The 27,569-nt window shown below is 37.5% G+C and overlaps 1 protein-coding gene across 1 annotated transcript; it reads right to left on the bottom strand.

The window, feature by feature from the left end:
- Positions 1 to 12,249: 12,249 nt before the first annotated feature.
- On the bottom strand, positions 12,250 to 17,895 carry LOC126377231 (uncharacterized). The gene is made up of 3 exons (XM_050024934.1): positions 17,553 to 17,895; positions 15,799 to 15,981; positions 12,250 to 12,498 (listed from the first exon to the last, which is right to left on the bottom strand). The coding sequence occupies exons 1-3, from the start codon at positions 17,665 to 17,667 to the stop codon at positions 12,275 to 12,277; spliced, it is 522 nt and encodes a 173-aa protein (XP_049880891.1). The 5' UTR covers positions 17,668 to 17,895; the 3' UTR covers positions 12,250 to 12,274.
- Positions 17,896 to 27,569: the final 9,674 nt, after the last annotated feature.

The raw sequence follows: 27,569 nt of genomic DNA, 5'->3' as shown, positions 1-27,569 counted from the left end.
TTTTTAGTATTTTATCGTCAAAAAGACTTAACACAATGACGTAATAAGACGTCGATTCAAACATTTCTGAATGGAAACAAAGAATGAAAGCCTCACTCACGCCCAACAATTGCCATAAAACGCTTCTTTGTCTTAACAATAGTTCAGAAGCCTTTCAGCAACACAATATCTTCATGGCATTCGCATTACGTCTGTCATGAAATTGCTAGTAAATGGCCCATAGTTTCTGCAATAAAGAGAAAAGTAATAAAAACAATGAGAATTCGTTTTCAACTCGTGATAAATGAATGAATGTCTATAGTTATGTTACAAGACGAATTATAAACAAATAAGTAAGTAAACCCTCCTTCCTCCCCTTCCCCCCCCCCTCACCCCCCTTTCCCGACCCTACCCCCCCGGCCGGGCGACCGCCGGCCAGCCGGCCTACGGGTGGTCACCCTCTGAACCGGTGCGCGTGTATGAAACGATTGATGAATGTGGAGGGAGCAAGAGAAATGTGTCAGGATCGAAGCAAATGGAATTCCATAGCCTCTGCTTACCCCGGGAAAAAGGCGTCAGTTTATGTATGTAAGTTGTTTTTTGTAATAGGCTCGCGTTTGACCACAATCTCACCTGATGGGAAGTGACGATGTGGTGTAGGGTGGATCACGCTTACCAAGCAATTGCCTATTCACTCTAGCCTCAAGGCTAGAGACAAAGACTCCCAGACTATAACGAGTCGGAAAAACTTAAGTGTCTGTTTGTTCGATGCGGGTCACTTTACTATATTTAAGTCGGAATCCATAAAGAAGTAAGGAAGCGCTTGCGGTCTATCTGCCTTGCGCGTGCCCCCCATAAAATGTATGTAAGTATGCAGTTGACAACTTTCTTCTTAATTGCACAAGCAACAAGACACCAGCACTTGCGGAAGGGCAACTGCGCCACACGCGTGTCTAACCTAACCTATTCTAACATTTCGTCTGTCACTTTTTACTAAACGTCAAAACACGAAATTACTACCTAATTTGCATGAAAAAGCTCACCGTGACTTCATAGAAAAAAGTGATAAAATCTCGCACTTATTACGTTTTTCTTGATTACAATTCATTTATAAATAAGTTAAATAGAAAAATAAATATATTTTCGTTAGTTTTAGATCTGTCTTTATTTAGTAACTAATCAGAATATCATAATTTATTTTGAACTTTGTATAGTCATGAGCAGTATAATGTACCCACTTTAGGACTCTGTCGCACTAAAATATTTGACGTTTAATGAGACTTACAGTTCAATTTGTCATAAAAGTTAATGTCACATGGTACTAAAGTGTATACATATTAATGGTCGTGACCGTACATGACCCATTTATATCCAGGACTTTAACCGAACGTAGACTATCTACCGTAGGTAGCATTTGCTGCGTCTGTTTGTCGAAGACGCAGCTGTGCGAGCCGCGCAGATGAGGGTGCTTTTATAAAACATGAGGCAACAGATGAGGGTATTTTATTTACACCATAGTGTCCTAGTACGCGGAGGACAGGAGTCCTAGTACGACTTTGAAATAGACTAGGTACTCTGGGCGCCATCCTACTTGCGTCAGATAGAGTACTGCGAGGCAGAAAGCAAGAGGGAAACATCTGCTCTATTTTTCCCTAAAAAGTAGCATGGAGGATGCTACACCGACAAGAGCGTGGCTCTTAAATTAGTGATGAGTGTCCTAGTGAGATGAACATAAAATTACACCTTATCGAATTCGAATAATAGCAAAATAATTACAGAATACCCAGGTATTGAAACGAAATACGAGTACGGTCACGAGTACTAATAATGTACACACCTTCAAATAATGTCACATTAACTTTTTTGACAAATGAAACCGTAAGTCTCATTAAATGTCAAATACGATAGTGCGACAGGGTTCTAAAGTGGGTACATGTTATTGCTCATGACTGTACACTACGAGCACTTCTTGTCTAAAAAACAATAAATACTCTACTATAATGGTTTCACCAATCATCACACCGGAATAGAACTTTCCACTTGTGTCGGTATTCCTTTACCTGGTAACATGTTACCATGGTCACAGTCCAATGGAATCCATCCAATGGACAAATGATTATACCAGCGACATACACGCTCATTTACCACAACCCACGAATCACGAGATACGCATGGACAAGGCGGCAGTCCAAAACAAAAACGAAGTTAGCCATATTTTTTAAATTTTAGCCAGGTTGGTTTGCCAGAAGTCAGGACCGGCGGTCACCTTTAAATGTTATTTTATTTATAAAATACGTTGGAAGCCAACGTCTGGTGATAGGCACTAGACGGCATTAAGTGGGTAGCAAATATTGAGCACCATTTCAACTTAAAATATCCGACGGACACCATCATAGAGTTATGAAGCAAAATTTATCACGCGTCACCAAGTGTTTTTTTTTTTTTGACGTTACTTATTGTAGATTTGCCGCAGATGGCATTAACTACTTGGCCGGAAAAATGCGGAGCGCTGAAGGCTCTCTCTCACCCGGTACAACGTTTAAGACAACAGGCCTGAGGGTGCCCAGTTGGGCGCGAACCTCGGCTCAGGGCGTCGTCTGAGAGGAAAAATATTTGAAGGAATTAATCAACCCTAGTGGGTCGATAGCGATAAGCGCTGAATGAGGGAGATCGTCGACCACGCCGGCGGTGTCGGTATCGGGGTCCTGAAGTGTTCGGTGTCGCGAGCTGATTGGCTGCCTCTATGGCTAGAGTAATCGGGTCGTCGGGATTGTATATTACGTCCTTCGGACGCCGATACTTTTCAGTACCGTCCCTAAGCGGAATGTATTCGGAAGCCGCAACTACCAGGGGATTTGGGTGGTGCGGAGCAGAATCGAAAAAACGTTTGGAGTCACTAAGTGAACAACCCTGTTCGTACCATGCGTGACTTACATCGTAGTGTCACTGGTTCGTATCGCGAATCTATGAGTTTGAATTCATATTTGACATCACGAGGTTTCCAAGGTTTGTACCCGGTTATTGGCAATAGGCTCGCCCACTATTAATTACATAGAACTTAAACATAGCTGGCGTGGAGTAAGAGAATTACACCTTTGCCAACCCCCTTAGAATACAGGCGTGATGTTGTGTTATGTTATGTTACAAAGTGATACAAAAATAATTGAATTTAAGCCTTACTATGTTTTGCTTTTGGACATCCGAGAGTTGCAAGGGTAAACCTATGGTGCGTAAACACACAACAAAGGTCTGTTGTCGTTGCGGTTTGTAAAGGTTTCCGGTTTCTGCTTAAATGGAAACCTTTACAGTCAAATCACTTACAAATCGACCCAAAAAATCACTCACACTACCTTTATATTTTACACATTTAGCCATGCACACGCTGGATAAAAATTGGGAGCAAAAGGAATCGATAACGAGTTAACCGAAGGTCAGATTCGGGTTACCGATTGAGAGGTAAGGTCCCATAAGACGGGGCTCTCATAAGGGATTTGACCCTTTACTGATGAACAAAATGTAACGCTAACTTTAGCTAAGCTCGCTACATAATGGATGAATTTTGGTCCAGAAAATGTAGCAGGATTATTATGTTTTACGCACATTATTTCGTCTCTTCCTACTTTTCTTACCACCATTTTGTATAAAAGATGTATTTTTTGACAAACAATTATGTTGCGAACTCCTCGCAGAATATTTTGTAGCCTTCTTACATGTTTTTATATTTCCTTTTTCTGACAATGGTTTGAAATTTGGTTTTGTTTTTATATTCATCTTGTAATCTATGTTGGTGAAAGTAAATAAAACTGTCTCTCGGAAGATAAATATTTATTTATAATTTATAGTAATATAGTTCATAATAGTTCTCATAACAGTTATCACCGTAGCTCACAATTATTTTTCATTTCACAAATTCAAACAAACATTGCAGGTTAAGGGAAAACCGTTTAGATAATATTATGGTACCTTAGCCAAGACTATGAAAAGAAAATATGGCATTGACATAAGGTGGCAGTGAAGTGATATAAGGTGACATACGCTGACATAAGGTGACATAACTTGACATAAGGTGACATAACTCGACATAAGGTGACATAAGGTGACATAAGTCGACATAAGGTGATTTTTATCACTGTAACTGCCAATTGTTATAATCGTTTACAACTTGACCATTAGTATTCTTTGGCCTCTGAGCCACTTTAAACAAGTTGGTCTTCTAAATTGCGTGGTCTTGAGTTAAGTGTGACCCTCGGCAGTTGGTGCGTGCGTGTGTGTTTATGTGTGTGTGTGTGTGTGTGTGTGTGTGTGTGTGTGTGTGTGTGTGTGTGTGTGTTTGGGTATGTGTGTGTGTATGTGTGTATGTATGTACGTGTGTGTGTGTGTGTGTGTGTGTGTCTGTGTGTATGTGTGTGTGTGTGTATGAGTGTGTGTGTGTGTGTGTGTGTGTATGTGTGTGTGTGTGTGTGTGTGTGTGTGTGTGTGTGTGTGTGTATGTATGTATGTGTGTGTGTGAGTACCGTGATGACGACTGACAGAAATTAATGGAAGAGGAATACATGTTGTGCCAACCCCAACTAGAGTGGAATAAAGGCAGGAGGATGACGAATTAAGTGAAAAGTTTCCTGCTCTGTGAAATACATTGTGAAGTGAATAAAAATGTAAAAATTAGTAGCGCGAAGAAGCATACGTGACAACTTAAATATAAAGACGATAAAACATACATTGTAAAAAGGAAAGATCGTAAAATTACTGCAAAAAAGTAAGTACTTATTTTGCGTCTAAAACGCCCGCCATTTTTCGCTAGTGGATGCGACGGTTAAAAAAGTAATACAGCTTTAACAACTTAGCTCATAAAAACTAAACGTGTCTGAAATTTTTTTTGTCATCATATTACCTTAAATATACTTTGTACGAGACTGTACTTATGTGATTAGCACTGAAATGTGTATTCGGTTAACTTTTTCTAGAAAAGTACTTTTAAAATCTTAAATACTAGTTTTTGTCCCTAGTATAAAATTGGGACATTAAAATCAAAAATCAAAAATGTGGTTATTATCAGAAATAATATGATTGAGGTAGGGTATTTTTCATCATCATCAGCCGTACGATGTCCACTGCTGGGCATAGGCCTCCCCCAAGGATCTCCACGACGATCGGTCCTGCGCTGCCCGCATTATTATAGGGTATTTTTATTAGTATATAATTTTATGTTACCAAACTAGGCGGGGCCTATATGTGGAAACCCTACAACTGATACAAGTAAGTAAGTATGGCGCAAAGTTTGCCAAGTAAAAATTATAAACACAGGAAACTGAAAACATAAATATAAAATTGAATAGGATTAGGATACATCTGAGTGTTGGAGTGAGGGTGTGTGAGTTGTGTGCGTAAGTGAGGGTGCGTATGCATGTGTGTAAGGGTGAGTGTGGGTATGCATGTGAGATGCGGGGTCGATACGTTACTATTTTGTATACAGTTTCTTCAAAAATGCTAAATGTTCTTATTATATATGGTATTAATAAACTAATCTCAGCTGAGACTGCCCTCAAGATCAATAAGTCCCTGTTTTATATAAGATAATGTAACTTGTACGGGGTGTAAGTGACATCTCATTGTTCTGAGTATAGAATGAAAAAGTATAGAATGAAAATTATTATAAAAACACAAAAAAAAAACATTAATTTTGCGACGTAAAATTTCACTTGACATTACCTCAGAATCATGGTCTGAATCATCCCCCTCAGTATCGGATATGTATACCAATGGTGTAAAAATAAATAAAAGTTTTTTTTGTATGGTCCCTGAACATCAGTTGGCAAGGTTGGCAGCCAGTCAAATCGGTTTGGCGTAGGTGGTGCCTACATCTGGCTACGATCCAAGTCACGTTACTTTACGCGTTTACATATTTGTTATCAAGTGCACTTGTTATACAAACGTTCTTCATGAAAACCTTTGGAGCATGTTTCCATTGACACTCCCACGTTTTCTTCCAAGTAGTCGTTACGTGAGCCATGTCAGGGTCCTTTGGCGGCTCTGTAGTAACCCTGACACCAGTGTTGGGGTTGGTACTCCGCCTCATAATCCACACGATAGAAAAAGAAAAGGATTTCCATTGATACTTTCACGTTTTCTTCCAAGTAAGTACTCGTTACATGAGCCATGTCAGGAACCTTTGGCTGCTCAATAGTAACGCTGACACCAGTGTTGATGAGGTTGCTACTCCTCCTCACAACCCGCACGATAGAAGAAGACGATTAAAGCACATTTACAATAGGGTAGTTTACTAGTCAAATCTGTTACTAATTAAAACACATAATAACGGGTTCTTACCGCGTTTAAATGGGGATATGAGACTCCCGATATTTTGACACTGTTGCAAGTGCCATGATTAAAACACATAATAACGGGTTCTTACCGCGTTTAAATGGGGATATGAGACTCCCGATATTTTGACACTGTTGCAAGTGCCATGATCACGGGATGACTGATGAGATTGGAGTGGAGTAGGTAGATCCATAATTTTCTACGGGCAGACAGTGTCGAAATATCGGGAGTCTCATATCCCCATTTAAACGCGGTAAGAACCCGTTACGCGATAATAACCGCGTAAAGTTAAAACAATGTATAAATCTGTTACTTTTTACTAAACGTCAAAACATGAAATTACTATGGAATTTGTATGAAAAGCACACTGTGACGTCATAAAAAATGTGACAAAAAGTCGATTTTTACAGGCGATGGTTATAGCCCTATTACATGGGACTTAAATATAGCTTGTTAAATGGGTGTGGATGGGTGTTGGAGCTCAGTGGCGCAGCGGTAAACGCGCTCGGTCTGCGATTGTTGAAGTTAAGCAACTTTCACAAAGGCCGGTCATAGGATGGGTAACCACAAAAAAAAAAAGTTTTCATCTCGAGCTCCTCCGTGCTTCGGAAGGCACGTTAAGCCGTTGGTCCCGGCTGCATTATCAGTCGTTAATCTGCACTGGGCCCGCGTGATGGTTTAAGGCCCGATCTCCCTATCCATCCATAGGGAAGGCCCGTGCCCCAGCAGTGGGGACGTTAATGGGCTGATGATAATGATGAAATGGGTGTATACAGCTCATCATCATCATTGGCCTTATACGTCTGTTTCTTTTCTCATACACTTCACTACACACTATATACCCATCAGAGAAACTACATACAAACATACGTGAGATCGGGCCTAGAGAGGTAGACACCACGGAAGTTTAATACAATCCTGACACATCACTTTCGGTTCTTCCATTCTCATCAAAATTTCATGCAAGCTCGCCGGTTTCGAGTACGATTGACCTTCAAGGATGCCATGTTATATTATGCTATTGTTTATATAGCGTCGTGACCTTTATGAGTAGGAAAAGTTTATTCCGATTACCAAAATAATTCTCTGAAAATGAAAAAAAAAAATCTCAAAGAAAGCGCGATCAAATATTTGCAGAAGAAAAGTAAACAAGTGTAATTACTGTGAAACAATCTATTAAAACAGGACACTGTCAATGTTTGTTTTGTTCGGCAAATAATTTATCAGAATGTCGAAATAATTTGCTTTCGTATTTATTTAGTCTCTGTGCTCAATCATCGTCATCCTGCGAACTCATTCTTTTTAGGGTTCTGTAGTACACTAAGACTACGAAACTACGGCTAGTACTGCGGTTGCAGAGACGAAGATGGGAGCCATCGTTACGGCAATGGAGGACGGAAGTGGCAAGTCACAGGGACTATAACTTGGAACCTGACAGAGGGCAGCAGTAATTGTTAGTACTATTCAAAGGCGGAGGACAAGAGTCCTAGTATAGATTTGTAATAGACTACTCTGGGCGCCATCCCACTTGTGTCAGACAGAGTACTGCGAGGCGGAAGGCAAGAGGGAAACCACTGCCCTATTTTTCCCTACAAAAGTAGCATGGAAAATGCTGCACCGACAAGAGCGTGGCTCTTAAATTGATGATGAGTAAACTAAGATAATTAAAATAGCACGTTTGTCTATAATGTTCAGTACGATCTACTCTGAAACGGCGTGCGTGTCTGAACCGATTGATGAATGTGTAGGAAGCTAAAGAAGTTGACTAATACGAGTATCGAAGCATATGGATCTCCAAAATCACGGCTTACTCCGGTTGGAAATAGGGTTGAGTTTATGTATGTAAAGAGAAGTCCGAGAAAAGCTTACAAAGAAGGTTAAAGGTAAGGCGAACGTAATGTTTTATAAGGAAATCAAGGAATTGGCCTTTTATAATCAAGAATGGAGAATGTTACACCGACAAGAGCGCACCTGAGCGTGAATAGTCCTCTTGTATATTCATCTGTTATATACGAATCTAGAAAAGCAAAGTGAAAATGTATAATTTGATCCCTGTACTTTAAAATTTTGGCTATTATATCAAGTAAAATCCGTCGCAAAAGTATTTTCAGTTCCAGAAAATAATTAAAATAAGACTAATATTTTCATGATTTTTTCCGACAAGAAATTCCACTTGATATCAACTCAGAATCATGGTTTGAATCATCTCCCTCAGTATTCATTACGGTATTACTACATCTAAATACTAAATCTTACCTCTATTAAGCATACAATATACTTTAAAACCTGTGTTTAACTTTTGGAACGTCTTTTAAATAAATGCATTGGCAATACAATGTTCAGCAAATAAAGAACCAGAATACAACTACCAGATATTTACTTTAAAGTGAGTACCGAGATATAATCGTTAAAAATTCAGCAATAATTGAAGTCATGTCAAAAAAAGAGGGTTCAAAACTGAACAAACGAAGCGACTAAATGTTGCTGATAACAGTACATACCATAAATGTAATTCTATTTTAAGTTATACCTATCATTGTCTAATCCGCCAAAAGGAAAGAAACGGGCAATCAACAGGCATACAATATATGGATCACACGTCAATTTTAGGCACAAATCTAAAACAACCTTCTAAAAATTTTACATTGGCCAATAACTCGACAGAATTAAGTTGACTGCACTCGTTAAACGGTTTGCATACCAGTGAGATGCATATTTTAATCGCCCGAGCTTTAAATGCATTTTAAAATAAACATTTCAGTCAATCATCTGTCCCTTTCCCTTTCGGTGGATAAAAAATGACAGATAAAACTTGAAATAAAATAAGGAGGTGTCACTAGAAATCGGGGCCATTTTCTACTTAAATATTATGTTCCGTCTACGGAGGAAGTCGGGGGCGGCACGAAATGAAGTGAAATGAAAAAATAATTCAACAAAGAGGAAAGAAGATATCCCTATAAGGAAGCCGTCAGTATTTATTTTGATCCGCAAATAATGTTTAGTAGAACGTCGAAATAATTTCGTAAAGTGTTTGTTTTGTCTTTACGCTCGATGCTCGAGCGTCAAAGTTAAATGAAATGTAAGAGCTTCTATTTTTAAAAGTAATTTATCTTAATGCTCTTATTGATTTACCTTTAAATGGATATGAATACACACCCACCGTGGTCTAGTGGTTAGAGCGTTAGGCTCACGATCTGGAGGACCGGGTTCGATTCCCGATGGGGACCGAAATCACTTTGTGAGACTGTCCTTTGTTTGGTAAGGGCTTTTCAGACTTGAATCACCTGATTGTCCGAAAAGTAAGATGATTCCGTGCTTCGGAGGGCACGTTGAGCCGTTAGTCCCGGCTATTAGCCGTAAAAACACCTCCACCAACCCGCATTGGAGTATGCTCCATACCCCCTCCGGTTGACTGAGGGGAGGCCTGTGCCCAGCAGTGGGACGTATATAGGCAGTTTATGTTGATATGAATAATGTAGATATTTCTTTGGTTTTGTTTACGTTCGTCTTCTATCGTGTGGGGTGTGAGGTACTTTACCAACCCCATCAACCCTGGTGTCACGGTTACTATAGAACCGCCAAAGGCCCCTGACATGGCTCATATAACGACTACTAACTTACATCAGTAAAAAGTAACCGGGACTAACGACACGGATGATCTTACTTTTGGACCAGGTGATCAGCCTCTAATGTCCTAACCACAGATCATATAATACTAACGTACAGATGCCTCACGTCATACAACGAAACTGTGCCGTTCTAACTCGGGCAATTCTTCGGGCTATTTTTAGTTCTAATAAATGACCACTAGATGCCGCTAAAACGCCCCTTTTTTAGCGGCATCTAGTGGTCATTTATTGATGGGATCGAACGAATCGAGCGACATCTAGTGAAATTTCAGCTTACTGAGTGCAAGTTATTGCAAGCACAATATATTTACTTAGAGTTAGAGTAAAATTAAGATAATAGATGGCGCAAACGGATTTTTTTTTCTCAACGTTGACATGTTAGTATTATAATCTGTGACAATGATCTGTGACATTGTCAAGGTGACAGTTGTTAGTTGACATACGATTATATCTGATGTTTGGTGGGCAAAGAAAAGAATACAAGGTCTTTGTTTGGTGGGGTTTATTGATTACGTCTTCATTTTGTATTGGCAAAAATATATCTCCAACTCCTGTAAGTATCTAATTAGTTACTAAAACTGGAAGATAATTAAAAACATAGCTAAGGTCCTACCTAGAACGCAATCGTCCCTTATCATCCCGGGCGTGTCGTAAACCCGACTGAGGAGAACCTTTATGAAAGACAAGTCTTTTCTAGCATGATGAAACATTACATTGGACCACCGGTTAAGCACTTGAGGACTTTGTATAAAGTGCTTCCAAATTGGTCTCTGCTTACTCGTGGCTCTGCCCAGCCTAATCGGGATTACAGGCGTGAGTAAAAGTATGTATGTAGTAGATACTTTTTTGTGTAGCTGTCACCTATCTATGGTACAAATCATAATATACTGTTTGTTGAAAAAAAGTTAAATAAGTCTAGTTAGGCAGTGAGCGTGTTGTGAATTTAAGCCTGTAATTTATTTCAGATCTCTAAAGACGATGATAACCATTATGAAGAATGACATGCAAAGGCTATTTGAACCACATATCAACAATTTTCTGACCATGACCAAGTGATGAATATGATACAAGTCTACCTCATGAAAGCCACACTACTTTTCAAAGAAAAATATTTTCTTTGGAGTTGTAGGTATTATAGTGAAAACTTAATCCTGACTTCTGTTCTGCATAAATGAGAATCGCACTATGCCAGGTATGTATGCTTAAATTATTATCCCATTAACCCATTTCTTTGAGCCCGAATATCTAAATGTTCAATAAAGTAGATAAATTTCAAACTCATCGGATTACATGCGTAATAGGTCATCCATGTGTCTAAATGTAAAAAATAGAGCCTACTATTACTACTCATTGGTATATGAGAGTATTAACTCACACTTACTCTCCTTCTCAGGGCGGACAGAGCAGAGTTTTGGCACACAAGTTTTGTCATACATTGCAATATACCTACTATTATTATATAGTCACTATTACTCTAATATAAAATAGGTCATAATGGTAGACTTGTTTGCATCTCAAACGATGAACCCGGTTCAATCCCTGGTACCGGACTTGCATTAATTTAATTTAAACAGTTCACATCTAGCACAGTTGGCCTGACCATTATAGGTAGCGATACAGCCTATCGTTAGCCTAACGGAAAGCTCGTGAGGTGCGTGTGCTTAGTTCATCTTGTGATGAATGTTACTTTGACTACCTCAATGGGATGCAAGATCTTGCTTATGTTATGTTATTATATTATCTGTGATACATAGATAAACTAATGCCTATAATACCTAATGGGTGGTAGAAATGTTTTGTTCTGAATATCATTGCCGATCAAAATTAATGTGCTCTTTTAATAACTATTATATTTTCATTTGTAGGTAACATAATATAGCGAGTACCCTGGTTGAGTCAAGATAATATAAAATAAGTGGAAAGATAATGTGGCCCAAGTAGTAAAGGAAAGGATGTGCAAACAGCTGAATGTGAATCTGGCAATAATGTGCCTGTTTAAATGAGTTTTAGTTGAGTACCAAATAGTTACCTAGGTTTTCCTGGGAAAAACACTGATCCAGCTTTTCTGATTCAACTGAGTTTGTGTATGGTTTTGAATAAATAACTAAACAATAGAAATGTGTCTTTTTTATTTTACTATCCCCTTTCCATTACATAGATAGATATCATTTAAAGTAACTATAAATAATTAATTGTTCATTACAATTTATATAAAAGTAGTATTAGTATATTATAATTAAGATACCTACTTGATTATTAAAATTAACAAATTTAATGAAGTTGGATTTTTTTTTAATGACTAGAATGAAAATACAATAAATATTCAATTAAACTACTTCTTTAATTCAAAAGGTATTACATTTTGTTATTGTTAGATACAATACTAATTTCTTTTTTAACACTTTGCATTTTGGCGTGTCTTCAGTAATTGACAACCGTCTTCTCTTCGGCGTGTTGCACTGGTATGCTAATGCTGGCGGCTCCACGAGCTCTTCAAGTTCGCAGTCGCGAAGCCGTTTATTTTTGTACACCTTTTTCGGTGTCAGTACTTTAAAAGTACCTGATGAACCTAAAACGAAAAATAGTATGTATTAAATAATGTCGTGAATCTTATCTTCTTATCGTGGGTGGAATACCAGCCTCATCAACCCTAGTGTCAGGGTTATGATTGAGTCGCCAAAGGCCCCAAAAGATGAATGTAAAGCAAAGTTGTTGGAGATAACAATACCTAACATAAAGGAAGAAAAGGGCAATTATAACATTCATTAAAGTAGGTAGGTAACTAACGTATTAACGTAGCCATTTTATAAATATTAAAATGTGTATGATAAGTGATTCCTAAAAGATAGACATAGGTAGGTACTTATAAAAAACCACAATATATTGTTTTGTTATATCTCAAAACCATTAGGCAGCTTTTTCGATGAAAGCTCCCACTAGTCTTGATTTTTTTCGGACATAGATTGAACATCAGCGCTCAAAAAGTGGGACGCAAAGTTACTGTTAATATAGCGACGTGACAGTATTTCTCCGCGGTGCGCGATTAGGCGCCGAACTGGCAACATGCGAAGTGCGTGGTAAAAAGTTGCAAATATAGAAGCTCAAAGAAAAAAATATGTAACACTTCTTGTAAGTCATGACATTGGTGCTAATTCCTGTAAACACATCTAACTTTATTTTAAGTTATATCTGTCATTATTATTTTTTTCTTTTGAGATAGCCGCCAACAAACAGACGAGCGAATGGCGTGGGAGCTTTGTTTTATAATATTATTATAATGACAGATAGAATAAAAAAATAATAATGACAGATCTCTCAATGCGTCTTATCGGGGCTTCAGGGGATGCTAGGGCTGGTAGTTATTTCTGTCAGAGAATTAGCCTGGCGATTCAGAGGGGTAATGCTGCCAGCCTGTTGGGCACCTTGCCTCGATGTGACGCATTGGAGGAGGTGTTTTATTTATAGGGTGTGTTTGTTTTGTTTTTGTTTGAATAAATTGATTTTAATTATAATGACAGATATAACTTAAAATAAAATAAATAAAAATAATGATTAGATTACTGACGTGTTAAAGGCAACCAGACGAGATATAGAATGTAAACAAAGTTTCAGAGGTTCAAAACATTTATATTTGAATAAATTATCATAAAGTTCGAATTTTAATCGCTGTCGTCTGTACTAGACAAAGATGATTCGTCGGAAGAGTCCGAGTCAGCTGTGTTTATGATAAAACTATCTATCGTATTATCAATCATGTTGTCAATACTGTGTTTAAATCAACAACTACTCCTGTATATATGCCCTTCCTGCTTCCTGCCTTGCTGCCTTTATGCCTCCTGTTTATGTCCTTTATATATGTTGTTGTGCAATAAAGTATTATTGATTGATTGATTGAACTACTCATAATACCAGCAAAAATCAAAAATAAAAGTAACAGAAACGGAATAATAAGAACAAAAATCTAAGTAGGTAAATACGGGGACGAAAAAATATGTATCACTTCGAACGCAATCCAAACAGAAATGAACATGTTCATAAAATGGCGGTCCAAATGTTGACAGCTGCAGTACCGACTGCTTTCCTGTACCTACCACGAAACACAACGACAGCTGTCGTTGACCAACTGACGCCATAACTGCGCGTACGAGTGATAAGGACAGAGATGATAATCCCTGGTTATCGCAATGTAACTCAGTAATGGTCCGTTTGTTTACGTTTTTGATCTCGTCTGGTTGGCCTTACTTTACGTACCTATATGATTTTAGGTAGCTACGCTGCGGTATAGGTTTTGCGTGAAAGAGCCACAAACATAGTAGGTACCTACCTACTTAAGTAAGTGGAATGATAAGGCTTTATTACCTACATTAACTCGATTCATCTGCCACACACGATGCGTCTGGTCATCGTGTGTACCAATGTAACCTACCTACCTATAAAATGTATGACGAAATCGTGGGTCGCCCACTAATGAACTGTTTATTATAACACTGCCCGATCCTGATGCCCGAGCCCGCGATCTCGACGCATCGCGTTTGGGTAGTTTAATAACCGCTATAATACATATATACCTATAAGCCCTGTAAGCGCGGTGCACTGTTTTGTACAAGATTGTAAACAAATACGTCTCAATTCCGTGTGTCGAGCAACTATAGACTTTATGTCATTATAAAGATAAGATCCATTCTAGCTTGTTGCGTTGCGCGAAGTCACGTGTTATTACGATTGTAGGTAAGTAGGTAGGCAGGTACCTACCTACTGGCTGAGTCGCGCAAACGCAAATGATAGGTACGTACGATGCGATGCGATGCGTAGTAGGTACCTAGGTATGTAGGTAAATCTGCCTGTATGTTTGTTACCCCTTCAGGCTTTAACAACTGGTTACGTTATGGTAGGTTACATTACCTACCATCTACGACAATCGCCGTCTGCGTAAAGTTGAAAGCGAAAAGCTACTTTTCTACCTATAGCTACCTAACTTACCTAGGTAGATACTTACCTATTAAGGTATTATAAACTGCTATACGTCCCACTGCTGGGCACAGGCCTCCCCTCAATCAACCGGAGGGGGTATGGAGCATATTCCACCACGTTGCTCCACTGCGGGTTGGTGGAGGTGTTTTTACGGCTAATAGCCGGGACCAACGGCTTAACGTGCCTTCCGAAGCACGGAATCATCTTACTTTTTCGGACAATCAGGTGATTCAATCCTGAAAAGTCCTTACCAAACAAAGGACAGTCTCACAAAGTGATTTCGACAATGTCCCCATCGGGAATCGAACCCGGACCTCCAGATCTTGAGCCTATCGCTCTAACCACTAGACCACGGAGGCTGTCAATTTGTCATTAAGGTATTAAGTAGGTATTATAGATAGTAGGTAGGTATCTTGGTATAGGTACAATAAAGTAATATTTTACGTCTTTAATTATTTTAAACACTACAATTTATGTTAATACGGCTTTATTATAGTTTAGTTACTGAAAATGGTTCGGAATCGAGACGTCTATAGGCACCTATCGAACCTATCTATCATCACAGCCCGGACACTTCATACAAACAACCTATCCCCTACTTTAAACATTTAACTAGGTAGGTAGGTACCTACATTAACTTGTCTACATCTAAGTAGTAGGTAAGTTGTAATTAGCTAGGTACCTAACATTTCAAAAAAACTCAAGGTCGGTAGGTATCATTCATGTAGGTAATAACTCACTATCACTATACTAAAACCCAATATTATGTAGATATTCAAGCAATAGATAGGTACCTAACCTACAATAAAAATTTGATTGTATTTGTATTAATTCAGTGGTAGGTAAGTACCTACCTACCCAATTGTAGGTAATAACTTGACAAATTAATTGTGCTTACCTGGTGAGGAAGTGCTTGAGCGATTTTGAACGTCTTGAGTCTGATATGGTTCTGGAACTGCACTTCTCTGGAGTCTTTTTCTATGACCAGTCTCATTTCGTACATACTTTATATTGAAATGGTCAATGCATAAATACCTTGACCGCAAATTTTCTGCAGGCAAGTGGGCAATGTTCATATTACCTACAAGAAAAGAATATAATTTTCAATAAAACATAAATAGCCTATAGATGTTCCACTGCTGGATCGCCTCTACCCTCAAATAACAGGAGGTAATCGTTTTGGTGGTAGCCCGGACCAACTATATAATTTCTGAAGCAAAGCTTACTCTTACTTTTTCGGACAATTAAGTGACTTAGTCCGCAATGTCATAACTAAACAAAGATTAATGGTTGGATCATGGTAGTGGTTCCCTGGAAGAAATTGCTTAAACAGGCCTCCCATGTGTACTGTAGTAGGTATGTTGCATAAATTTTTGTATGTTCTAACTGTTTGTGATCATTAAAAATATTTGATTTGTGATGAATAATCTCACAAAGTAATTTTGATAATATCAGAAACAGTACCCGGACCTCCAGATCATAAGCCTAAAGTTCTAATCAATAATACACAGAGGCAGAATCTACTAAAACAGCAACTTTTGACATGTCTTATTAAGTTCTTGTAGGTACCTACCTATACATAATGTATGTATAGATTGTTACCTGCTGAAAGGTGGTCAGGTGTGAGCGAGACCAAGATACTAGGTATACCTCATTTGGGTTCCTGGCTTCTGTACACAGTCCCGATGTGTGAAATTGGTACAAAACTGTAGGTTTGGTAGATAGTAGTTTCTTAGGTATCTATTAAGACTGTATAAGAAGAAATAAATTAATGTTTTATTTTTATTTATTTTCATCTTAAATTAAAAGTAAATGTGTAAGTAGATATCTGGGGGGCCAAAATGGCTACATCAAAGCAATTCATCTAAGAAAGCAATATTGCTATTTGACATTTGTTTGCATCGCACACTTACTTTTATATGCACAAATGTGAAACTGCAATATTGCTTTCTTAGATGAATTGCTTCGATGTGGCTATTTTAACCGCCCTGGTCTATAAAATGTTCAATAAAACAGTCCAAAATTCAGCAATAATTATGTACTTGATTGACTTTTTTTAACTTTTGTCCCTTTTATTCCACAGTTCACTTGGAAATATAAATCCATCGCATACAGTATTGGTATATAGTAGGTACTTTACAAGTTTTTGACTATTCCAGTGCTTTAGTAGTTATAGCAATTGGTTCAGAATCTGGAGGCCCTGAGTTCCCAGTAAGAATATGTTAAAAATCACTAATTATGATTTTCAAGTTTGATTAGTATATCTATATGCCATGCTAAATTACCCAATTGTACAAAAGTTAATTTAATAATTCCAAATTGACATTGAGTACAATACCTAATTATATTATGTTCTTCAGACAGAAAAAACTGTTCTACTACTCTAAACTGTTGATCTCAGCTTGAGTTTAAGTATTACATTAATTATGGTAAACTAAATGATAAATGGTGACAAATGATAAACCGATTAGGTACCAAAATAATAGTCTAGCAAGTAGGGGGAGTGGCAATAACTTTCCCACCATGTTAATTAGGTATTTCTTTTTATTTTATTCCAGTTTTGATTGTCATTGATTCTATCAAATTGTTTGTTTGATAACTTTTTGCAGTTTAATATTAAAAATAAATAAAAGTAAACATTTAACTACTTACCGCAATTCTCAAGCCATACTTTTAGGCGGTTGACGTCATCCCACGGAAAACGGAACATTGACTTCTGTTCCGAAGAATTTGTACAATTATAATAAGAACAATTGTGTGCAGTCATTTTTTATAACCACTGTTCCTGTGCCGCTACGTGAAAGCAGGTTTCATGAAGCCAAATCAAAGTCCGATTTCAGTCCAGGGTCAGTTTGTAAACCACAATACACAAACAAAACGTAGAAGGCGCGTTCGACTCGTAATTCAAACGAAAACAAACATTTTCAAACATAGGTAGGTTACTAACCTACCTACGTTATTTGAAAGTTGCGTTTTTTTTGTTCTCAAATTTAGTTTTAAATGATATTTGTAGGTGGTTATATTTTTTTTTTAAATTTGATATTGTATCTCCCATAATTTATGAGAATTACAACTAAACATTTAATTAATTCAATAAAATGTATTTTGCAAATAAACACAAACTTTTAAAAACGTAATATTTTATTATCTGTGGCAAAGCTAGATCGATGTTGCAATAATTAACGATAGATGGCGCAACTTTAAGCGAGCTTCTTACACATAATTATAGATGGCGTTAATAAAAACAAGAACGTTCAACTCCTCAACAAGCTCCATACTCGACGTAGTTCCGACGTAAATCCGCTAGAGTAACCACTAAATTTAAAAATATAAAAATCTCCATTAAATGCCAATATCTTTGATTAACTTTTGGTTGGAGTATAACTTTTAAATTATAAAACATAATTTTAGTGCCTATTTATCGATTATTGGCTTTTAAAGAAATTTTAATTACAAATCGATACTATTAGCGTCATCTATTGAAATTTTTTTGAACAATGTTTCCTAATGTTCGCGATGAGAACCCATGGTCCTAACTAAACTAGGGATTACAAAGTGATTTTTTGTGATATGTCCCCACCGGGATTCGAACCCGCGACCTACGGATCGTGATCCCGTTAGAGGCCGTTGGACATTCCACAATTACTTTATTTGATACACAGGAAATATAAAATAAAAAAGAGATACAGAAAGATTACAAGAGGCGGCCTTATTGCTAAGTAGCAATCTCTTCCAGGCAACTATAAAAGTTGAATTTGGGGGGGGTGTGTGTGGCTATTAGCTGATTTTTGATAATGTCTCCATCGGAAGCGAACCCGGAGCTCCAGTACGTGAGCAGAAGTTGTAACCACTAGACCACGTAGACTGTTATTTACCATCATCACTGAAAACAACGCTTTATATAACAGAATGGCAACAATTTTGCATAAAGTACCAAAATACAGCTAGTCGTAGCCATTTGCTGGCTTGCGAACCTCACGTTTTCATTTCAGCCTAGATTGCATTACAGCCTGAATTGAGGTCCATTTCCATTTCTTAGGTGAATGGGGGCCGCGCCATTTTCACTTTATTATATCTTTGTGATCTTAGAAATTTTTTTGTGACAATACGCCTCTTTTTGGCGTGCCTCAACGATACCAATTTGGTTTTGGTGCGATTCGTAAGCGAAGAGTTCTTTGATTTAATTCAAGAGAATCTTAGGTTGCAAAGTTTCAACTTTATTTGTTAGTATAAAAGTGTGTATATTCATCGCTAATTTAAGAGTTATGATCTTGTCGGTGTAGCATTCTCCATGCTACATTTTTAGGGAAAAATAGCGCAGTGGTTTCCCTCTTGCCTTCTGCCCCACAGTACTCTGTCTGACACGAGTGGGATGGCGCCCAGATTAGTCTATTTCAAAGCCATACTTATACTCCTGCCCTCTGCCTCTGAATATAACTGACAGTTACTGCTGCTCTCTGTCAGGTTCCAGGTTACAGTCCCTGTGACTCACCTCTTCCGCCCTGCATTGCCGTACCGATGGCTCCCATCTCCGCCTCTGCAACGTCTGTGTAAGTAATATTGATATAAAAATGTGCTCAAACCATAATTTGCTATTAATTAATAATGAGGCATATTCTGCAAAGTTTCAGTACGTATAAGAAAAATAATGACTTCTGTCTGTACCCGATATTTTTTTATTATAAGATTTCCGCATCACAATAGGAAAATGTCACCCTTTAAAAAGCACTTTGTTGTCTGTTCGTCTGTCTGTCAAGGCCCCTTTTTCTCGGGAACCAAGTTCATATTAACATCTTATACTTACTTATGTCTATGGTTTCTTGATAGGGAAAGAAAACCTATGGTATACTTTCCATAGACCTAGAATCATAAAATTATGCAAGAAATTTCCTTCTCGTATTATTAAAGCAAAGGAAAAAAATATAAATTTAAAAAAAAAAAACTAATTTCATTAACATTCATTCGAGGTAAATCTGTAAATGGACGGCAGCAAGTGGGTGGAAATTAAAAGAAACCTAAACGAATATCACTTTAACTAAACAATTACATACGTATTAAAAAGCATAAGGAAAATGCATTATTATAAAAACGACAATAAAATAACAAAACAACGACCGTTCTTAGACAAAGCGAAAATTCAGAGAAAAAGACAAAAGACAATCAAACCATATAAAAAAATAAAACACAGAAATTCTTAGACACTAAGGAGATTGTATATAATTTATAAAAAGTATAAAGTCCATATAAAAACGTTCGTGCGTCATTTACAATTCTTTTACTTTGAACCACATTGTAACCGGCACGGCCCAAAATAATCGGTTTATATTACGCACCGATCTTTGGTCGAAAACGCGATAGGTACACCTGTAAGGACCTTGAAACTCTGAAATTCAAACTAAGTTAGATATTTCTAAAAATACATTTGTTTCAAACACTTTCTTTTTCTTTGCTAGGTTCTTTATTTAGCTTGAGAAAGTAAAAGTTGTTGAAAAACATGTGTTGTTTTTCTAAAGCCTTTGTTCAGTCACGAGTACTAATATGTATACACTTTAAAAACCATGTGACATTAACTTTTTTGACAAATTAAACCGTAAGTCTCATTAAATGTCAAATATGATAGTACGACAGGGTTCTAAAGTGGGTACATGATATTGCTCATGAATATGAGACGAAGACCACCACGTGAGTCGGATAGATCATTTACTTGTGTAAGTACATTGGGAACGAGGTCACTGATCTGAGCATTCCCGAGTCCAGAAGACGAAGAAAGACTAAAATGAGATGGGCAAACGTCATCAAAAGACCTGAGTTCTTGCAATGTTCCCGCAGACGACATGTCAGACTTAGCGGATTGAAAAGAAAAGACGCCAGAAGCAGACACCACCATCATGTGGCTATAATGTAACGAAGAGAGAGAGATATGTGAAGAGTAATGAGTCAAAATCAGAATCATTTATTCAACGCAATTAACAATTAATACCAGGCGTTTTTATCACCCTTTAGGTAATCATTAATCTTATAATAAGCTTTTTTACATAAAGTAAAAAGAAGCTTTTACATAAAGTAAAAAAGCTTTTACATGAGTTTTAAATTTATTTTCTGATAAATTGAAAATACTTTATGGTATTTTATTGTAAAACACTTGACTTATTTACTACTTACTTAGTGATTATAAGATAGTGTTTTTTTTTAAATAACTTATAATAAAAAACAATTTATAAGTGCTTTAGGAAGTTCGCATTTATACCCCACTGAACATGAAATAGGTACGAACTAAATTCATTTCCACAGATTTAATAACAAAAGCTAAATTTCCTTGAATTCTCTCTGTATCACTCGAATGAAATAATAACCTCTTAATTCCCATTCTATTAAGTAATAATTTCCTCAAGAGCAACGAAAGTTTTATATTAAGAAATCCCGGTTTTAGTAAAATAATTATGGTAGGTAGCACTAAGAAATGTCCGTATAATTCTTGAGCCAAGAGAAATATAGTCGGCAATACTTTGCAGAGCTAATAAGTGTAATGCATCGCAAACGGGTGGACTTCAATCTTGCTAGCGACGTATTTATTACTTAAGCTAGGATTCAACTGAAAAATGCCGGGTTGCTCTACACAACTAGAAATGATGGAATTCGAGTAAAGCTAAGTGAGATTTTAATAGGGTAGTTTCTAACCAGTCAAATCAATTACTTTTTACTAAACATCTGAGTGAAGAGCTCAGTAGCGCAGCGGTTAACGCGCTCGGTCTGCGATTGTTGAAATAAAGCAACTTTCGCAAAGGCCGGTCATAGGATGGGTGACCACAAAAAAAAAACATCTCGAGCTCCTCCGTGCTTCGGAAGGCACGTTAAGCCGTTGGTCCCGGCTGCATTAGCAGTCGTTAATAACCATCAATCCGCACTGGGCCCGCGTGATGGTTTACGGCCCGATCTCCCTATCCATCCATAGGGAAGGCCCGTGCCCCAGCAGTAGGGACGTTAATGGGCTGATGATGATGATGAAACATCAAACACGAAATTAAGTTAATTAGCGTTGGGATCACAATCTGGAGGTTCTGAGTTCGAATCCCGGACATATCACGAAAATCACATTTTGATCCCTAGTTTAATTAGGATTTTACAGGCTGATCACCTGATTGTCCAAAAGTAAAATGATCCGTGCTTCGCAAGGCACGTTAAGCCGTGGGGCCCGGTTACTAATTACTGATGTAAGTGAGTAATCGTTACATGAGCCATGTCAGGGGCCTTTGGCGGCTCAATAATAACCCTGACACCAGGGTTGCTGAGGTTTGTAGTCCACCTCACAATCCTAAGATAAGCAGAAGCTGATCTTAATAAACCATTTTCGCTTTTTCTGATCTCATTAACATTTTAATGTACATTATTTATCCATCTGTTATGTCAGTATGTTTTGTGTAATAAAGTATATTTGTTTTGATTCCTCCATTTACAGTACTTTTCATCAAATAAAACACACAATACCGAGGACTCACCACATTAAAATCAGGGATGTGAGACTCCCAATATTTCAACACTGTTGCAAGTGCCATGCTCGCGGGATGACTGATGAAATTGGAGTGGAGTAGGTAGACCCATAATTTTCTAAGGCAAACATATCGTCTACCCTCTTTGAAAGAAAGTAAGAAAGAAAAAAGAAAGAAAGAAGAGAGTATTTATTATTATACTTTAATCTTTCTTTTTATTATATTATTTTTATTATACTATTATCTTTCTTTGTCATGATCATGGGACAGGCAACAGTGTTGAAATACCGGGAGTCTCATATTCTTGATTAACGCGGTAAGAACCCGGTATTATGTGTTTTAATTATGACAATAACGGCGTAAACCTCAAACAATATACACTTCATCAAGTTGATCATAGTACAGTCATGAGCAATATAAAGTACCCACTTTAGGACTCTGTCGCACTAACATATTTTACATTTAGTGTGACTTACAGTTCAATTTGTCAAAAAAGTTAATGTGACATGGTACCAAAGTGTATACAATACACATATTAATGCTCGTGACTGTACTTCGGACCACTCCATCTGGCTCCTCAAACAATTTATTTTTCTCAAGCATAGGAGTATGGAAGTTTACCCACTATGATTTCCTTCGGAAAGCCGACGAATGCCATTACCCATCGTAGTTTATTCAATGAGACGGTTGGATTGCGCCGGTTACACGCTGTCACATCGGATCCCGAGCCGGGTGAGGTATTACTGTGAGCGGTTCATTGAACTTTGCTGTAAATTTATCAGAAGAAACAGTTTTCGTGGTCACTGTGGTCCAATGTGTCACAATATAACTTAAGTGCAATTTTCACTAACACTATATACGGCTTTAACTCGAACATTATAGACGGCTCACCACAACGGAAAGCTCGGTGAGGCGTAAGAAGATAGTTGATTTCAGCATGAAACATTCCAAATCATATCACAAAAAGTAAATTTCTAAGGGCTGCGAATATTAACCAATAATATTATTATATTATTGAATATTAGCCAGATTGTACTATTTTGTATGTTGTGTGCAATAAAATATATTTGATTTGATTTGATTGCAGAAATACTGCACTTGATTGTAACCACTTGATTTCTAGTGAAGGCAAAAATCACCTGCAAAACCTAAAGTCGAAGCGGCTGGTAAACAATAATCCACAAAACTCTACCTTAGTATGTACTATTATGGCTCTGTGTGGATTAAATAATTTCCCGATACTTACATGTCGCTATATCGCTCGCAAAGGACGAACCGGTTTAATCTTATATTTGAATTGCTAAACGAAGGCAAACTTCCATCAAGGAATATTTTAATACCGAATGTAGTTTTCACTATTTTAATCTGAAATTTAACGGCATTTACGTCGTTCATTATGTAAGAAATGGCTTTCAGAATCTGACAGTACGCTGTCGTTATACGATACGAAATTCATCTATTGTGTTTCAGTATGTAAGTACCTACTTAAGCGGTGATGATCATAAACGCGCTTTTCATGTCATCTACATAAACGTGGAGCATATTCTACCACTCTGCTTCGCTGCGGGTTGGTTGAGGCATTTGGGCTAGCAGCCACGGAATCATCTTTCTTTATTGGACAACCAAGTGGTTCAGCCTACAATGTCCTAGCCAATCAAAGTACTTTTCGACAGTGTCCCCATCAGAAATCGAACCCAGACCTCCAGATCTTATGCCCTATATTCTCATGCCATCTAAAATAAATCCACAATACCTTAGTTACGTAAGCAATATTCTAGCAAATTGCTTACAGGACTTGTAGTTTATCCCTCCCGTGACATCCTTATGGAAGTGAGTTTATACATATATAATAAACTGTAGTGAAAAAACAAGAATTGCACATTTCCTAGGTTTATGTAGTGCCCACTTATCTTAAGAAGTATTATAATGGAACACAGGTGTTTGCATGTAACAACGATCATACCATATTCTACCAACAAACTACGGGGCTAAAGTTTTACATAAACACTTTGGTAAGATAAACTTAGCCGATTTCACGACATATCGCTTTTACAACTATCGATAAAGATTTCACATTGATGTTTGATTTACACCTCAGAAGAACATAGACAACCACTATAAAAGAGTGAAAACTTTTATAGTGGTTGTCTATGTATCTATTGCAAAACTCATTGTTTTATTTTAAGATTTTGGTTTGGCGTGTGATACCATCAACTATATGTCTACTGGTATAGATTAGAGTTCCTGAAGTTAAAGTTGTTCCACTATGGTTAAATGATTAACAATGGAAGTTATACTGAGACAACAAGATATTTGGGTGATGATCTTATGTGAATGTCGATAATAAGATAATATTCCACAGGGTTTAATTTTGGGACCTATACTTTTATTATTTACTTTTATATTTATTAAAAAAGTAAATTCATGTAATTTGTGATAATTATTTATATTTATTTACATTATTTTTTTATGTTTTTTTTTTTCTATCCCGCAGTGGAGCAGCGTGGTGAAGTATGCTACACAACCCCTACGATTGATTGAGTATAATGTAGGCTGTTTATGTTATGTATTGTTTCTCACAAGCCTGTACCAAAAAGTAAGCGGCTCTATTATGTAATGAGTTTGTAAAGTGTATTTTGTAGCTGGAGGAAGTTCGAATGCATACAGTATACTTTAACGTTTTACATTTGAAGTCCTCCATCGCCGGATTTAATGAAGAGCCATTCATTAAATCCGGCTACGAGCCGTTATTCATACGTGTGCACAATAGAAGCACAAACTAAGGTAATTCACACAGAGTCAACGGTTCAAGTAAATGAAATGATAAACTTTGCATTTCACGAACAGTGCTGTAACTCGACCACGTTAGGTTTAGGATCGACGAGCTCGAAATATTACAAACGCGCATGCTAAGTCAAACAGACACGTATTATACAGACTCAGAAACACGTGTAATCCTGATCATGAATGGTATCAAGATGGACAGAGCCACAAACTGGACTGATTGTGAAAACCTCGAATACACTACAGTAAGTCAATCTCAGAGAGCTAAGGTATTTGCTGTCACTAGCGGATTCATCGCTGCTATAGCTAGAGTAAGCCATCAAGATCGCGTAACAATGCAACTGTCACTGCAACTGTCATGTAAATCAGAAAAAAGCTACAGTATATTATTCTCATAATTGAAGTGAAGTCGCATGGACTACACAGATGAAATTAGAGTGAAAGAAAAGACTAAAAGCAAAGGAAAGAAAGAGAAAGACAGAGAGGATAGCCTACATTATTTTGTACATAGAACGCTTTAAAAAAATAAGAAAAACGGCTACAGAGGGATTATGTCTTTTCTATATTGTTGGACATGTACCTATTATGGGCGATAGGCTGATCTCTTATCATCATAAAGTTCATCATATTCATCTTGGAATTCTGTACCGACAGTGACTGCAAGTTGTCTTTGATTTATTCTATTTATTTGGTATTGCAAGCATCAGTTTACATAAGTGTAAAAAGTATTACTTTAAGTTCAGTAGTTGTGGATTTGATACCTTGTAACAAACCTTACGGCTTAACGGCCTCCGTGGTCCAGTGGTTTGAGCGTTGGGCTCACAATCCGGAAGTCCCGGGTTCGAATCCCGGTGGGGACACAATAGGAAAATCACTATGTGATGCTTAGTTTGGTTATAGGACATTACAGGCTGATCACCTGATTGTCCGAAAGAAAGATGATCTGTGCTTTGGAAGGCACGTTAAGCCGTTGCTCCCGGTTACTGATGTAAGTTAGTAGTCGTTACATGAGCCATGTCAGGGGCCTTTGGCGGCTCAATAGTAACCCTAATACCAGGGTTGATGGGGTTAGTGGTCCACTTCACAACCCGCAAGATAGAAAAGAAAAGAAACCTTACAACGCCTTCGTGAAGCTTCTTCCGTAGTTGTAGCATTATACAGCACTAGGTGTACAGGAGTTATAAGCATTGCTTCATTATTTCATCGCCGCCGAGTGTGCAAAATAGACGTGAATATGTGCCGCGTATTATGAAACTAGCGCTCGTGAGATTATTCCTTCATAAATTAGCGGTGAGATGGTATCATGATATTTGTTTATATACACGCAACGACTTCTAAATAATTTAAGAGACTTCTGTCAAATCAAAATTAGCTGATGCTTGTAGCACAGGTTTACCTATTTTCCGACTTACACTGTTCTTACATCAATCATACTAACATGTTATGACTATCTTCTGTTTCTATTTTTTCATTATTTTTACTTTATTCTTTTCCTATTTACATTGCCGAATTGTACTATTGCTAAAAGTTCTACAAATGTTTCTCTGTTCCCTTGACAGTACGCGTAGAAATGGTATAGTTTCTTCCCTTTGTAACAGCAGTGCTTTGTAGAAACGATTGGGTATTTGATTGGGTCAAAGACAAAAAAATGCTGATTTAAAAACAAACCTCAAAATCATTTTTCTGTTTGACTAATATTCGAATTTTAAATAAAAATAAAGTAGTACAACGTAGAATGAGTATGACGTTTGATCGCTTTTATTGATGACGTCACATCTCAGTATTTCCATGGAAAATTTTCGTTTCAACGTTTTATTAAAAGTAAGTAATAAGTACTTATCATTTACGCCAAAGGGATCGGCCCAAAGAGACCTGGCGACGCTCGATTGACCGGGACTTAAGAACTCTTGGCATGTCATGGGAGCAAGCTACAGAGGTTGCTAAAGTTTGCAAGGAATGTAAATCTGTTATTCGAGCTTTGCATCAAATTAACATAAACAGCCTATATACGTCCCACTGCTGGGCACAGGCCTCCCCTCAAACAACCGGAGGGGGTATAGAGCATACTCCACCACGCTGCTCCAATGCGGGTTGGTGGAGGTGTTTTTACGGCTAATAGCCGGGACCAACGGCTTAACGTGCCCTCCGAAGCACGGAATCATCTTACTTTTTGGGACAATCAGGTGATTCAAGTTAGAAAAGTCCTTACCAAACAAAGGACAGTCTCACAAAGTGATTTCGACAATGTCCCCATCGGTGCATCAAATTAAATACTCTTTAATGCAGTGAACTTAATTCCAAAAAGGGAAAGAAGAAAAAGAAGCATATCATTTGACTCCAGCCCCTGTTGTTGCAGAGAACTGAAGCGGATATCCCTGTGTGGCGTTCCACAAACTCA

Source organism: Pectinophora gossypiella, chromosome 22 (genome assembly GCF_024362695.1).
Source record: "Pectinophora gossypiella chromosome 22, ilPecGoss1.1, whole genome shotgun sequence".
Taxonomy (NCBI): domain Eukaryota; kingdom Metazoa; phylum Arthropoda; class Insecta; order Lepidoptera; family Gelechiidae; genus Pectinophora; species Pectinophora gossypiella.
Note: the sequence above shows the minus strand (reverse complement) of the source record. Positions and strands in the feature narration are given on the sequence as shown.